The 16889-nt window shown below is 40.2% G+C and overlaps 1 protein-coding gene and 1 non-coding gene across 2 annotated transcripts; one reads left to right on the top strand and one right to left on the bottom strand.

Moving 5' to 3' along the window:
* Positions 1-1288: 1288 nt before the first annotated feature.
* pudp (pseudouridine 5'-phosphatase) lies at positions 1289-16597 on the bottom strand. The gene is made up of 4 exons (XM_061836592.1): positions 16468-16597; positions 15745-15963; positions 10582-10811; positions 1289-1597 (listed from the first exon to the last, which is right to left on the bottom strand). The coding sequence occupies exons 1-4, from the start codon at positions 16529-16531 to the stop codon at positions 1421-1423; spliced, it is 690 nt and encodes a 229-aa protein (XP_061692576.1). The 5' UTR covers positions 16532-16597; the 3' UTR covers positions 1289-1420.
* On the top strand, positions 12146-12217 carry trnat-agu (transfer RNA threonine (anticodon AGU)). Its single transcript has one exon. It is a non-coding gene; the product is annotated as a tRNA-Thr (tRNA).
* Positions 16598-16889: the final 292 nt, after the last annotated feature.

The raw sequence follows: 16889 nt of genomic DNA, 5'->3' as shown, positions 1-16889 counted from the left end.
CCTAAAGGAGAGTGTAGCCCCTGGAAGCTCCTGGAGCGGGCCTAGCAGTAAAAGACTGCTTGGTGTGGGGCTGACAAGAAGAAATGAAAGGCTGAGGACAAATTGCACTCTCTTTACTGGATTACATTGAAGACAGGAGTTGTGTTTTTGGCATTTCAATAAGGCCACTTCAAGTCGATGGCAAAGAGCAAAGCAGACTGTGTTACTGTCTGCACTTACACTGCATACCAAGGTCAAAAGCTGACATGCAAATTAGTTTGAAAAAAATATTTTCCAGATGGTGGCAGAATAAAACAGCTTTTCCTTGGATATTGTGAATCGATACTGAGATGAGATTGAGCAAAAATGCTTGAGAAATGAATATTGTATACTGCTTCTATCTACTTTACACCAATCTGATCGGCCTCATCGGTATCAGCCAATATTTAACAGTTTATGCTGATTGGCTTTAAAGTCATAATTCACCGATCCGATCAATGATGTGATCGACAGCGCAAAAGGCATTTATTTGGCTTTCTTTGGCCAATTCAAACACAACCAGTATATACTCATTCCAAAGGGACAACAACAAGAATCGAGCCAACTGTATAATGAGGGCAAAAGGAAAAAAAAAAACCTGTTGGTGGTCACCGGTGATCAGGAGAGGACATTCGTCTAAGGCTTGCTTGAGGGATGTCCACATACTTTTAATACAATAAGCGTCACAAAAGGCAAAAAAAAAAAAACACTATGGAGCCTAGCAACTTAGTCCTAGCACTAACGCTTGTGTGCAAATATCCTGCTGTCCGAATATCCCCAGTCCAAAAAATCCTGATTGTGTAAAGCCTGATATTGTACAGTATAATACATAAACTTAAGTAGAGAGAGCGGCAGAGAGAGATGGACACAAAGAGAGCGAGCGAGAGATAAGTTTTTCCTCATATTTTTTCCTCATCTGGTATGTCTCTCAGTCATTGTTTTCGTCTTTCTCCACTATTCTCTTAATGCCGGTTACAAATTTATCCATTGTTTGTCCTTCTCCTTCTCTTCCCCTGTATTGCTGTATGTAGTTAACAACAAATAAATCCTATACTATAACGTGACTAATCCCTGAGCAGACTAACAATAAGCGCGTCACTGCCACCTACTGCAGTGGATGTACAATTACCGTATTTTCCGCACTATAAAGCATACCTAAAAGCCTTTCATTTTCTCAAAAGCTGATGGTGCACCTTATAATGCTGCATAATGTTAAAAACTGTCACTGCACCACTAGCAGGCTGTATTTAAAGGGAATGTGAGGAGCCGCTGGGATTGGACAGCTGCAAAGAGTTTATTCAAAATCAGAGTCTCTCACATGACATTAAAACTGATTGTGCCAAAACACATCACAAAAATTTTAAATGACATGAGACAATGTTTTTTGGGGGGTTCCCGAGGCTCAACCAAATGCTGGTAGGTGAAAGAGTTGCGGTTGAAATTCCTCTAAGTTCCTCAGCTTCAGAGTAGCCTCCTGAGTCAGAGTCGGGTCCAAGTTCTCATCGGGAACCATCACCACCTGCATTCCTGCAGTCAAGGCCGCCCTCACACCATTGGGAGCATCCTCGAATACCAAGCACTGTGTGGGGGGGGGACAAGATGGAGGACAGCAAAATTATACTATTCCATAAGCCTATTAGGCGAACAGCAGAGCTGAGTGCAAAAACAAATGCAGGAAAATGGGACACAGAGGCACCGTTTCCATTTTCAATCTGATGAGCTTGACATTTCTCGCAGGAGTGCACTTGACCTAGGGGAGGCTCTCTACCCATTAAAACTGCAATTTGAAGAAAGGTGCCCCCACCAGCCCTACTCCATTGGCTTTGTTTACATTTTTATTCACTGCATGGGAACTCATCAGAGACACTGTATGCAATTCAAGAGCTACCAAACACATCAGACATTATTTAGTTTCCGTTAGAAATGTATGTACAGGTAGTTGTATGAGTTTCACTGCATATTTACCAGACCACATTGCAGAATATACACTTCCTAGGATGTACGTGAAATGGTTTGCATTGTCATTATGCAAAGGCCTAGCAACCAGTTCAAGGTTTACCTTACACTCACCTAAAAACAGCAAAACATGCAAAGAAAGTAGCAAATAACAAAAATTATTATTAATTTTAAAAAAATGTAAGTAAATAAAACGTGTAATTGTAACATTTGTAACTCAAACTTGTAACTCAAGTCCCTCATGTTTCCAAGCTAAAATTTTGAACAGTTATTGTAACTTGTGTGGTTTCACACCTAATGGGTATGACGGCACTCAGAGACAAATATACTCATGGAAGCAATAAAATAACGTGTCCTCTATAATGCGGGGAAAACATTTTTCCAAGACATCATAGTATGAGTGCTTTAAAACACATATACAATCTCCTATATGTTGTATCAGCAGTCAATTTTATCAACCTACACTGTACCTAAAATGGTCATGCTCATTGATGTGGAAAATATTGCTGTTATTGACGCGAGGATGCATTCCTGACAAGCTGTGTTAACGCACAAAAATCACCACTCTGTCGTTTTGTTTGAGACTAAAGAAACCACTACGTGCATCAAGCGTGTACCGCGAGCAGCGGCGGGTGAGTAAGTGGCAGTGACAGATTGTCCGCAACATTCCGTAAATGATCATGAAGCCAAGGGGATAGGCTCACGCAAGGAGTGTGTAACATTTCACCATCGCTGTTCTCCGTTGCAGAGACCACAAATAATAGCTAGTGTTAATGATAAGCTCAATAAAGTACAAGCAAATAGTTCAGACAAGTCATTCTTTGCAAGTCGTAACTAAGTCTTAAATCTTAAAGCAATGGTTCCCAACCAGCGTGCTATGGTAAATAAGAGAGACGACTTCTGGTGTGCCGTGGGAAATGATCAAATTTCACTAAATTGGTCAGAATATCATTTATTTAAAACAACGTATCTTTGTTCGTCTATATATGGCAGTGGCATATAAAGACAGAACAAATAAATGCTCTTCTACTTGATGGGAGAAGGTGTATAATTGATGTGTGTCTACTTTTTGTGACATTTGTTTGGTGAGATTTTTCAAATATAAGATATCTCTTCCTTGTCAATAAATGTTGGGAATCACTGCATGAAAGTTTCAAGCACTTATTATTATGAAGTTAGTATAGCAAAAATCAAGCAACTGAACAAACATATTGACTTCTGACTTTGATAAAAAGACAATTACCCAAAAGTAAATTTGCATAAAAGCTGGAAGCTATATCCAATGCAACGATCCAGCATCAACAGCATATTTACTGAAAGTGGATTTTTTTTCTTCTTCACAATATTAGTAAGATAAGGATCATTTGATCGATGAGTGCAGCAACAATCATAGTTAATGAATTTGTTATAGGAGTGTAACAGTTCATTTCACCAGTCAGGCTATACTCGGGACACGAGAGTACAGTGGAACCTCGGAGTAAGAATGACTCGGGGATGGATCATACAAATCGGACTTCAACCCAAAAAAAAAAAAAAAAAAAAATCTCATTTAAAAGTGTTTTGAGAAAAATTTTTCTCGACAGTTACAAATTTTCAGAGTTGCTGTCATTTTCGCGAGTCACATGACCTATGTGGGCGTATGTGACGTGTTATGTGCTGTTCGCTCGATTGCATGGGACACCATTACGCCCAGCGCTGATTTGTGGGATTTATCCTCATCTGATGAAGAAATACCAGATTCGGTTGATCAGGAAGATGGAGGAATACTTCCATACAGATTTGAACCTGTGGCTGTAAATAATGCCGCCGAACGGCGGAGCCATGAGCTCGCTCCCCAGCCAAGCGAGCTCCTGGCTCAGCGAGGAGAGAGCTCACCGCTGCGCCTCTCTGTATGGAAGTATTCCTCCGTCTTCCCGATCAACCGATACTGCTATTTCTTCATCAGATGAGGATAAATCTGAGAAATCAGCGCTGGGCATAAATGGTGTCCCATGAAATCGAGCATTTGGAACACCATGTAACATCTCATACGCCCACGTAGGTCATGTGACTCACGAAAATGGCATCGCCCCTGAAAATTCGTAATTGTCGGTAAAAATCTTCTCAAAACACTATTAAATGACAGGAATTAACATCACATTGTCGAGATAGAGTACATATTACACGACCTATTGGATACATTGTTAATCCAAGCCACTGGATTTCCCCTTTAAGTATGAAAATCGGGCCCGTGTTTGTTATGGCTCATGGCTAAGTTGACTATTTCGACTATCCTAAAGAATAAAAACGTAATACAAGGGAGCTAATGTTGTCAAAGGAGTGACCATCATCACAAAGCAAAGGCCTCAGATAAAAGAAGAAATGGAGAAGATACTAGAGAATTAGCCGGTCAAATCATGGAGGGTGACTTCGGAGAAACACTTCCTCCTTCCCTCTCATTCCTCCGATGCCATCACATAGTAGCCAAACAGGAAAATGAAACACATTTAAGTTGGCGGCACGGTGAAGAAGCTGAAGAAAGTTGGTCTCACAGTTTTGAGGACCAGGGTTCGAATCCCAGCCCCTCCCGTGTAGTTTGCATGAGCGCAACCCATGCGTGCTGTTTTGAAAATGCACTGAGTTATTCTCCAAGTCAGAGGTGTTGCTATGGTTGGTAGTAACTCGAACGCCACTGAGTGGAGTTTCCTCAGCACATTTTGGTAATTTCTGCTCATCGTTTTCCCTTTCCTTTCTTTAACAAGGAACAAAGTCACAACAATGGCAAAAGTGGAATAGTGTCTGCTTGAACGTATGGACCTAAATGACTATATGATACATTTGATTATCCTGCAAAATTGATCAAGAAGGGAGCAACGTCGGTGGTATATGGAGTCAGGAGGAACTGTAAGTCATCACAGTATGTGACAAAAACACACCAAACAAGGAGCGATGATGTGGTGGACACTGTTTTGAAAAATCAGCATGGGGGCTTTGAGAAACAGCATGGTGCATGGGAATTTGCTCAGTTTAAATGTATTTTGTGCACATGGAGAAGGGGTTCAACAGTATCCCTCGGGCGGTTCTGTGATGTGAAAATCAGCACCTACAAATCTGTGGCCATTGTCTGCAATTGAAGATGGGTCGCATACCCTCTCTGTGTCTGGAACGAGATCCTGCCTCAAGTGGAGGAGTTCAAGTATCTTGGGGTCTTGTTCACAAGTGAGGAAACAATGGAATGGGAAATTGAAATGCGGACGAGTGCCACATATGCAGTCATGCGGAATCTCTATTAGTCCGTCATGGTGAACAAGTTAAGCGGAAAGGCGAAGCTCTCAATTTACCTGTCAACCTATGTTCCTACCCTCACTTATGGTCACGAGCTTTAGGTCGCAGGTACAACCGGCTGCAGTGAGTTTCCTCTATGGGGTGTTCGGGGTCCTTCTCACAGGTAAGGTGAGAACCTCAGTTATCTGGGAGGGGATCAGAGTTAAGATGCTGCTCCTACTCATTGAGAGGATCCAGATGAGGTGACTCGGGCCTCTGGTTAAGATGCCCCTTGGATGTATCCCTGGTGACGTGTTCCAGGAATCTCCAAATGGAATGAGGCCCTGGCAATAGCGCAGGACACACTAGAGAGACTATGTATCTCAGGTGGCCTATATTTTTATGTATAGAGTTATATAAATATATAAATCTAGTAAGAGAAGAAAAATGACTACGACTAATGTGTCATAGTGTGGGTTGTGTATGCAAGTCCCGCCATTCTAAACACAACCTAAACGCATCCTATGCATTTTGCAAGCAGTTTGCTCCACTTTGTGTCAGTGTAAGCGTGAATTTTATTTTACATTTCATTAATCTTACTCAGATGTCCGAGTGCATCTATTGTAAAATCTTCTGTCTCATCAATAACGCTGTGAAATATCTCTTATTCTCAGTGGAAGAGAGCAGACTTTTTGCCTGTCTCTCTCTTCTCTCAGCTGCAACATCATCGCTTACACAATGTTACTTATCTGTGAGGCCACTGAGCTGTAGAACTCAATGAGACATGGAGGGAATGTTGGACGGGGTTCTTTGTGCTACACCTGCCCTTTTGCATATCATACACTTATAGTTTGGAATTTGCTTATTTCTCTCCTCAGAGTACTTACTTAGAACATCTGACTGTAAGTTTGCAGTTTGCTCATTTAATCTAACAGCTAAGGCTGCAGCGCATTCATTGGGAATAATAAGGGTTTTTTGTTTTATTTACCAGACCTACTTCAGACGTTCAAATTATTGAATTTTCTGAAATAATCAGAATCAAGTATTGACCAGGACGATGGTATAATACTGTGCTCTGCCACAAACAGAAAGAAAACATGGAACATACTATATAGTGGTGCAGTGAGATACTAAAATTGTCTGTGCCCATTGAAATGAATGGAAAGTCCATAATTCTGTCATTCTGATTCTGCCAGGCCACATAAAATAATATGGCGGTTTGGATTTGGCCCCCAGGTATTGAGTTTAACATCCTTGAAATACATTTGAGTGCTGAATCGAATGTCGACAAAATGGCAGGAGCGCTGACGTATCATGCATTCAAGGCGGTATGTACTTTATGTGTACTGTTGTATGCATTTTATAGACCTAATGTGCAGACACCGCGCTGAGGTTAATGCTCCAGTACACGTGATATAATAGTGAACCAGACTGGAGCAAACTGGATTTTTGGTTTGCTGCAGGTGGATAATTGGAGTTACATTTTTTTTAATTTAATAAATACAAGGTGGACTCATTTAAATATTTAGTATTGTATTTTAAAGTAAACTTCAACACAGCATCTTTTTCCCCGCAGTAGAAAGTACTTTTTTGCGAGCAGAACTGTAACAAAAAGTAAAAACTATTTTCATTTTGACGTCAAAAAAGTTTTGTCCCCCTTGTTTTCTGTAACATATAGTTTCAAATGACTCTTTGAAAAGTTAAGGTTGACGGCCCCTGTCCAAAAGAATGACTCAGTACCATTGCATTGAATGTCTACAAATATCATGTTGCTGCACCATTTGTGTTCAAATATTGTTTGCTTAAAGGGCTACACTGTACTTTATATGCGCTTCCCATTACATGTCACCATTAGCATTAAGATAGACTAATGTGTGTTTGCTTTAAATACATAAAATATAAAGAAACTAGGTTTTTTTGTTTAGTTTGGCTGTAAATTTAAACAGAGTGGGATTAAATATCTTGAAGTCTCTTTCTAAAATAATTGTTCACTTTCTGCCAAACTGCTGCTATTTTCAAGTGAGTTGAGTTCACAAGTACAGTGCTCGTATCTCAAGTTTGACCTCAAAAGTCAAAGCAAAAAAAAAAAAAAAAAAAAAAAAATAGTCCAAATGTCAGCTCGTATCTGAAAAACTCATTGGTTGCTCACGTCCAGGAGAGGCTCACCTCCGCAGTGAGAGGAACCAGATGAGGTGGTTCTGTTTAGGATGGCTTCCTGCTGAGGTGTTCCGGGCATGTCGCACCAGGAAGAGACCCCAGGGCTAGGACATGTTGGAGGGAATATGCCGCTTGGCTTTTTTTGGAACTCCTCGGGATCCCCTCGGAAGAGCTGGATGAAGTGGCTGTGGAGAGGAAAGTTTGGTCTTCCCTGCTAAAGTTACTGCCCCACCTCAGATAAGTAGAAGAAAATGGATGGATATATGGATGAAACACAGAAGGATTCAGCACAATATACTGCAACAGTAACCACAAGAGTCAACACAGCTCTCCTATGTGTAAGAAATAATGCTCATACGAGACACAGATTTGTAAGCTTATCACTTTTACCCCTGCACGTGTACCAGTTCACAAATCATGACCATATCCTAGCCCCCCTCCAAACTCAAACACAGACGCACACACTTAATTTTGTCACATAGTCTGAGCCACGAAGTGAGCCATCATTATTTATTATTCCACTGAACAGTGTTGATTTCCCCTCTGAATTGCGGTTTCATATCTCATCAAGAAAAATGTCAGCCCAAACGACAAGCGTCTGCAGATAAAAAATAAAAATTAAAAAAAATTTATTAAAAAAAAAAAAGAAAAAAAAAAAAAATCACACGTGTAGTTCCTCATGCAGATCTATGAAATTGAATGAAGGAGGGCTGTTTAGAGAATCTCTGCCAAAGGCCTTAACGTTACCTGTTCAACTAGTACAGTTAAAGTTAAGGATAAAAAGAAAATACCATTTTCTACTTCACATGCCTGTTGTGCTTTCTCCCCAGGATTTATCCAATATAATTGAAGTGATGTGTGCTCAAACAACCAATGTGACTTTATGTATATTATTCAATGTTTTTTTACGCTGAAAGAGAGATCAATGGAAGACACCCCCTCCGTCTTTCTGAAGCCAGTTTCTAAAAATATATCTTAACCAGCCCACCAACCCAAGTCATGCATTTTCTAGTTACCAATAGAGCTGAGTAAGGTGTTTTATAACACAAGGACAAAAAGGAGAGGCGTGAATTGGTGCTGCCCCCCAATGAAGTCACACAATCTGTGGTAGTGAAGACTAACCAACACAACGAGGGCTTGACCATTATGGTCAATACAAGATTCAAATTCACACATTCAAATAATATCTACAACTTGTTTCTATAATGTATTCTAAAACTGTCTGGAAGCCGAGCTGCAGCATTCTGAATGAGCTGCAGCTTTTTAATGCTCTTTTTGGAGAACCCATTCAGAAGACCATTACAATTGTCAAGTCTACTTGAGATAAAAGCATGGAAGAACTGCTTTTAAAGAGCTTAATGCACATGACCCTTGTGGGGCTAAGTGGCTTGGATAAAGGATGGATAATGTCACACGATGAGACAGTGATCCAAGTGACGTTATGTTATTGAATCTGCAATAAAATCGACCAAAGTTATAATTTAAAAATACTCATGAATTGAATCCACAAAAAAACTGTGGTTATTTGAAATACAAACTTTCTAAGGTCATATTAACATTAATTAGAATTTGTCTTGGGGGGGGGGTCAAAAAGAAAAAGGAATGAGTGCACCACTCTGCCCCAGGTAAACCACAGTCTCTCAAATAGAAGGTGCACGCACACGCACACAAACACGCAGACACACACACAGTTTTGTGTTTCAGAGGTTTGTGGCGAGGCTGCAGGGTGGAGTTTGAAGTGTGTGAGTAAGTTTATTTATGTTGTTGAAGGTAAACACTGTGAAACTACTTGGGGTATTACAGTGAAGAAAATGGGTATTTGAACACTCCATTATATTGCAAGCTCTCCCACTTAGAAATCAAGGAGGGGTCTGAAATTTTCACCGTAGGTGCATGTCCACCGTGAGAGAGATAATCTAAAAAGAAAAATCCAAAAATCATAATGTATGATTTTTTTTTAACGATTTATTTGTGTGGTACAGCTGAAAATAACTATTTGAACACCTGAGAAAACCAATGTTAATATTTGTTACAGTAGGCTTTGTTTGCAATTACAGAGGTCAAACTTTTCCCGTAGTTGTTCACCAGGTTTGCACACACTGCAGGAGGGATTTTGGCCAATTCCTCCACACAGATCTTCACTAGATCAGACAGGTTTCTAGGCTGTCGCTGAGAAACACAGAGTTTGAGCCTCTCCAAAGATTTTCTATTAGGTCTAGGTCTGGAAACTAGCTAGGCCACTCCAGAACCTTGATATGCATCTTACGGAGCCACTCTTTGGTTTTCTTGGCTGTGTGCTTTGGGTCATTGTCATGTTGAAAGACCCAGCCACGACCCACCTTCAATGCTGTCACTGAGGCAAAGAGGTTGTTCCCCAAAATCTCACAATACATGGCCGCTGTTATCCACTCCTTAATACAGTGTAACCATCCTGACCCATGTTCAGAAAAACACCCCCAAACCATGATGCTACCAACCCCATGCTTCACAGTAGGGATGGTGTTCTTGGGATGGAACTCATCATTCGTCTTCCTCCAAACACAGTCAGTGGAATTATGACCAAAAAGTTCAATTTTGGTCTCATCTGAGCACAAAGCTTTCTCCCATGACTCCTCTGTATCATCCAACTTTTTGTTTCTGGTGTCTTTGGACAGCTCTTTGGTCTTGGCCATGTTACAAGCTTGAGTCTTACTGATTGTATGGGGTGGACAGGTGTCTTTATGCAGCTAACGACCTCACACAGGTGCATCTGATTCAGGATATTACATGGAGTGGAGGTGGCCTTTTGAAGTCGGACGAACAGGTCTTTTGAGGGTCAGAATTCTAGCTGATAGACAGGTGTTCAAATACTTATTTGCAGCTGTATCACACAAATTGATCACTCAAAAAAAAATGATTTCTGGATTTTTCTTTTTAGATTATCCCTCTCACAGTGGACATGGACCATGACATTACATTACAAAACTGATTTCCTCTTTATTCCCCTTTCCAGAGGCTGCAATCTTCTGAGCCACACATCACACACTTTTCCTTCTGCAACCACATTTTGCTTTATCCCAATCATGAGCCATAGTACTTAGAGTCATTTGACAAGCATTGTGTCATCAATACAATTCTCAAAACAAGGCAGTGTGATGTTGGAAGGATTTCAATTCCAAAAATCATATAATTAAATTTAGGGGGGTAAAAAAAAAAAAAAACACTTACAGTATCTGGAGAAGCCGGAGGCTTGAATCGACTGGCACAAACCAGGAAGGAGTCAGGCTGGGGTTTGGAATTCTTCACCTCAGGATCATCTCCCAGAACAATGTGGTCGAACAAAGCAAAGAAATCTTTGTGCTGGCTGGTCTTTAGGTTGAATGTCACACCTGCCGAGCTGGTCGCTACAGCGATAGGGATACCGTGTTTCTTCAAATGGTTCACCAGCCTCTCCACACCTTAAAGACAAAAGCAACCTGAATCTATCTCATCTTATCAGCAATACTTTTCCCACAGTGTGTGAAAGTGATCGTAGATATCCATCTATAGTGGCCCTATTTTACCACGGGCCATATTTCCAGAATCACTCAATAGGTGAGAGTAAGCAATGTGGACAATATAAACCAGGGGTCGGGAACCTTTTCGACTGAGAGAGCCATAAATGCCAAATATTTTAAAATGTAATTTCAAAAGAACCATGCAATATTTAAAATACTAAATACAGGTGTATTTGCGCATTTATGTAGAACCAACACTTTTAGAGTACAATAAAGTATTATTTTAAATAACATTATGATGTTCCTAACCAATGATGACAAAAGTACTTCTTAGCATTGGTGCAACTTCAGGTGCTTTCTGGTTTTGCTAACGCCTTGATTGTCAGTTTCATACGTCATCAGATTAAGCTTCACGCAGGCGTTGAGATTTCCATCTGTTAATCGTGCACGTAATTCAATTTTATTTTCCATATGCTGGTAGGACGGTGAACCGTTCTTGCCGACAAAAGTATGTCTTTCATTCGTCTGATTGATTTATGCGAAGTTGGCAAAATGTTGATTGGCAACGTCGAGTACGACTGCTCTGGCATACTCCCCCATCTGTGAATTTAAACACACAGCAGAACCCTCCATCTCCACAAAGGCTATTCCTTCTTGTTGAAAACTTCAGTACGCCTCTTTTTTTTTTTGTTTTTTTTTCCCCTTTGAGCAACCTTTGCCAAAAGCGTTTCCATAATTAGTTGTTCCGACACGATCAGCATTACTCTTCTGCACCTCTGGACGACTACCACGCAAAAACTACGGCAATCCACTAGGCCAAACTGTCTCTGCACGACAGAAATCACATGTACAGTATGTCGTTATGAGGGCTCCGCGAGCCAAAGGTTCCCGACCCCTGATATAAAATATGTAGGTTGCAGTTTTACCCACCAATGGTCTCCATTTAAATTAAATGGAAATTAAATTAAACATTTCTTCTTTTCCTTTTGGATTTTCCTGTTAGGGGTCGCCACAGGACGTCATCAAAGGGGATAAAAAAACAAGTTCGGGCCTACCTAAAAGAAACTCCACTATCGAAAGCAAAGATACATGGGTAGCATAAGGTTAATACACAAAATGTGATGTGAGCAAGTCAATGCCTGCAACTTTTTTCATTGTTGGACGGACATGTAATGCTCCTCAACAAACAACAGTTAAGGATAGATGCTAAATTTTACACCAGTTTGATCAGCATCTGCCGATAATTACCATTTTATGCTGATCAGATTTCATAACTTTATCATCCGTAGCTCAGTGGTCCGTAGCTCAGTGGTTAGAGCACTGGTTTAGTAAACCAGGGGTTGTGGGTTCGTATCCCACTGGAGCCTCCACTCCCTGAGAAGGGTTGCGTCAGGAAGGGCATCCAGCGTAAAAATTGTGCCAAACATATATATGCGTTCATCTGAGATGATACGCTGTGGGGACCCCGAAAGGGACAAGCTGAAAGGAAAACAACAAGATTTCATAACTTTATAAACTTTGCATTAATGACAGTCCAAATGGTGCTTTTCTTCTGTGGCCTGAGAGACACAATGTCCACAATTTCCAAAAACAATTTGAAATGTGTAGTAGTCAGACCACAGAACTCTTTTTCACTTTTCATGAATCCATCTTAGATGAGCTCAGGGCCAGAGAAGCGTTTTTGGGTGTTATTGATAAATGGCTTTTGCTTTACATAGTCGAGTTTTAAGTTGCACTTACGGACGTAGTGTCAAACTCTACTTACTGACATTGGTTTCTGAAGTTTCACGTGGTGATATCCTTTACACCAGTGGCCCCCAACTTTTTTATTACCAGGGACTGGTCAATGCTTTACAATTTTTATCGCGGACGGGGGGTGGGGGTGGGGCGGTACATTAGGTTTTTTGTATTGAATATCGTTTGTATTGAAAATCAAATCTTATAATAATAATAATGAAATAAATAAAATAATAAATATAAAATAATAAAATAGTGGACAAGAACCAGCAATTCCACATTTCTCTCTCTCAACACAACAGATAATTTTTTTAAAAAAAATATTAAACACTCAATTTTTCAACAGACTAAATAAATTGTTCAGTTTGAACCATCTCCTCTCTTCTGCCCTCTGCCTCATTTCACTCTGTTGGCAACCACAACGCTCTGACTGGTCGCTATAACAACGTTTAAACATGCCTTCAAAATAAGAAATACGCCACAAAAATTAAAGTGCATGAAAATTTTAACTCACCATAACGCTAACACCTGAGCTTGTTTCTCTGCAACGAGATGGTCCCATCTGCAGGTAATGGGAGACAATGACACCCGAAATGTGTTGCTTATGTCCAGTTTATTCCGTTGTTTTGTTTTGGTTGCTGTCACTCCAGAAAACTCCGCTTCACAAAGATGTCGGAAATGGCAACAGGGTTTTCAGTGCCTTACTTTAATCCAGAACATGGGCAGAGTTGTTGTCTCGAAAATACCCTGAAAGCCCCAGTCGTTAGCTGTCTCCAGTAGTTGATGTTCTTGTTGCAGACATGCTGTATTCACATCGTTTGTTGATAAATGGGTGACAGATCCATCCCTTGGCAGTTTGTGGGTGCTTTTTGGTTGGGAAGTAGTGCTCAAACTCTTTTAACTCTTTTAATAGCAAAGACAGGTGATTGTGCACCAGTTGGGAGAATGAATGTGCTCCTGGTGGCGACTTCTTATCTGAGAGAAATCTTTGCAGGGGCTCTCGTAATTCAAACCCACTTGCGAGCGATTTTGCTCTGGATAAATTCTTATTTCCGTATTTAAGAGATGACATGTGTACTCCGCGTCCAAAAAGCTCCTCAAAATGTCGTGAGTTAAGGGCGTGTGCTTTGATGTTATAAATAACTTTATCTTCTTGGAAGTTGCAGGCTCTTCTTTTGTCTCTTAACTGAGCCTTTTCCAAAGACGTGATTTTTTTAGTTCTTCTGCTACGTTGCAGGAGTAAATTTTGGCGACAGAGATGTAACCAAGACAACCAGGTCATTTTTCAAAATAAAAGATTGTTCAGACTTGGATAATGACTTCAACGAAACTAAGTCATTATTTCTTCGGTGGCCACGTACCAATTGATCCACGGACCGGTCCGGAGGTTGCCTTGCTGCTTACATGCAGATTTCTTCAGATTCTCTTAACCTTTTGATGATATAATGGACCGTAGATAATGAAATCCCTGAATTCCTTGCAATTGCAAATTCAGGAGCACTGTCCTTAAACTGTTTGACTATCGTCTCACGCACTTTTTCACAAAGGGGTGAACCTCGACCCATCTTTGCTTGTGAATGACCAAGCAATTCAGGGAAGCTCCTTTAATACCTAATCACGGCACCCACCTTTTCCCAATTAGCCCGTTCACCTGTGGGATGTTCCTCCACTTTTTTCCCCCCATTCTATTTGTCACCTGTCCTAGATTTTTTGTAATGTGTTGCAGTCATAAAATTTAAAGTTAATGATTATTTCCTAAAAACAATCAAGACCATCAGTTCAAACATATACTATCTTGTATTTGTAATGTATTCGATTAAATATAGGTCAAACATGATTTGCACATCATAATATTCTGCTTTTATTTATGTTAAACACAACATCCCAACTTCATTATAATTGAGTTTGTAAAAAAACATGTTGGTGTTGAGAGACAGAAAACATGAATGTATGGATCCAACTACAAGACAAATTTGGTCTTTCATGATTGCACTGTCAATCTACTACAATAAATCTTGCATTCATACCACCGCATCCCGTTTTTTTGGATGAAGGGGCTTTAAAAATGGGACGTTGTCTCCATCTTGTGAAGTTTGGTCTTGTTGCCTAGTTTAAATAATTGTTTTAGTTTGTTTGAAATGTAGTTTGGTCAGCAGTTCTTGAATGCATATCATGCATCATCAAAAGTGACACTCAAAGTATGTTTCTACTTCTTGCCTGATGCAGCTACAATTATTTTGCCAGTTTCGTCTATTTTGCCTGTAGAATTCAGGGATAAGAATGACCAATTTGGAGAAACACTGAAAATGTCTGTCGGGAGGGGGTTGACTTTCCTCCTGGATATTTTTTGCTCCTATCGGAACACAGAGTGCACAGCACTTTGCCGGGACTGTCCACTTATTGTATGTGTTCGGTTAGACATGTTGATACCGTTTTCGATCCTATCTGCACGGTTACACTTTTTTCAAGCCATGCCTGTCTGAAACAGTTTTTGATTCCAGCATCCTTGTCAATTGCCCTCGCTCAATCTTTATCCTTTTTTTCTAACATTTTCGCCATCGTAAAACTTTGAACACACCGTCGCTCAGTTCGCGCTAAGTCCCACGTGCCATTACTTGGCTAACTAACAAGTTACACTTCAATTTCTGAGAACCGAGAACACATGTACATGGCAATGGTGAAACTGGATTAACCACTAACATGATTGGATCCTTATACTGTATAACTCTGTTGTCCAATCGAGTAATCTGCCGCAAACAAGTTTTAATGTTTATGTCGCAAAATGCAAATATTTACACTATCGACCAAGTTAGAACGGCATATGATAGTCGTGCTTGTGCTAGCACTAAGCAGAACTTGCAGCTCGGAGCCCACCACCGAGGGGCAGGCGCACGATACCCTAAACCCTACCCCCCCCACCCTGAAATTTTCTCAACAGATTTGCGCTTATCTCGAGAATGGTCATTTTGGTCTGAAAAAGTCGGAAATCCGCCGATCGGCGGAAAATTCTCATCCCTGAGAATTTGCTTGTATTCCCCAACATTTATTTCTGTGTAAATGTCACATACATTTTGTGAAGTTTTACCTAATGACGACATTGACAAGCATATAAGATGAAGAAAACAATGGGAAAAATGAAAAATAAAAATGTCCATACCTGGCATGAGTTTGGCTGAAGGAAATATCCTCTCCTGTATTTGTCTCGTTTCAGTAACGAGTTCCTCGGCCGTAATTGGAAGTTCCAGAGTGTCCCGGATGATTTGGGCTGCATCTAAAGCCTTTGCACCCATCACTTTTGACTTCACTTCCCATGTGTATTTCTTTTGAAACCGGTCACATACTTCCTGGAAAGACACAGAGTACAGTCGCTCAGTGTCTGAAATGAGAAAATACGAACAAAAAATTAGACACTTTGAACTAAATACATGACAACTAATATGATGAAAAAAGCTTATGCTACATGGAATAAAACTGTTATAAATTAGTTTGTAACGTATTTTTCATTTTAAAAAAAATAAACTTCAGAAGTGGAAATACAGTACTAGCAGCTACATATAAAAGAACGAGGCAGGATTTGCCCAAAACGTAATGTTGAAACAATCCAAAGTCCTTTCCGAAACAGTGCGCGTACACCTTTGATACATATACATACAATAAACGGTAGTATCGAAAAGAACAAGTGATTACACAACGGGAAAAGAAAAAAGAAAGAGAAAACTAAGTTCCCGACTGGCGACTGAGGCTTTCAAAGCAATATTTCCAGTCAATTATTTAGTGAAAACGCGTCATGCTTCCTCATAGTAAGTATGTTAAAATTATCGCTTTTGTGTGATTGCAAGTAGCATAAATCCTTAGTGTGCAAACGAGTGATCAAACATACCTAATAACAATCCATCCATGTCGAATATGACATGGCTCACAGGTTTATAGTCGTTACCTGACATGTTTGGAATATTTTTACTTCCGTGTTTTGATGGCACGGTTGAGTGAGTGGCAATACGGCAACTGAGAAGCTCCAAAATACTCATCGCATGACGGACAGGGACAATACAGTAGTATTTTAATAGATATATGAAAATAATTTCATATATATATATGTGTGTGTGTGTGAGGGAGAGAGAGAGAGAGAGAGAGAATTTTTTTTTTGCATGTTCTCCCATGTGCCTGCGGGGGTTTTCTCCGGGCACTCCGATTTCCTCCCACATCCCCAAAAACATGCAACATTAATTGGACACTCTAAATTTCCCCTTGGTGTGATTGTGAGTGCGGCTGTTTTTCTCGATGTGCCCTGCTGGCAACCAG

This window comes from Syngnathoides biaculeatus, chromosome 2 (assembly GCF_019802595.1).
Source record: "Syngnathoides biaculeatus isolate LvHL_M chromosome 2, ASM1980259v1, whole genome shotgun sequence".
NCBI classification, from domain to species: Eukaryota; Metazoa; Chordata; class Actinopteri; order Syngnathiformes; family Syngnathidae; genus Syngnathoides; species Syngnathoides biaculeatus.
This window is presented reverse-complemented; position numbering and strand designations above follow the sequence as displayed.

Excerpts from the sequence above, each read along its gene's own strand:
- pudp (XM_061836592.1), bottom strand. The coding sequence starts at position 16,531 with ATGTCAGGTAACGACTATAAACCTGTGAGCCATGTCATATTCGACATG. Across the intron at positions 15,964-16,467 it reads CATGGATGGATTGTTATTAG|ACACTGAGCGACTGTACTCT; the intron begins GTATGTTTGATC and ends TTCTCATTTCAG. Across the intron at positions 10,812-15,744 it reads TTCAGCCAAACTCATGCCAG|GTGTGGAGAGGCTGGTGAAC; the intron begins GTATGGACATTT and ends TTTGTCTTTAAG.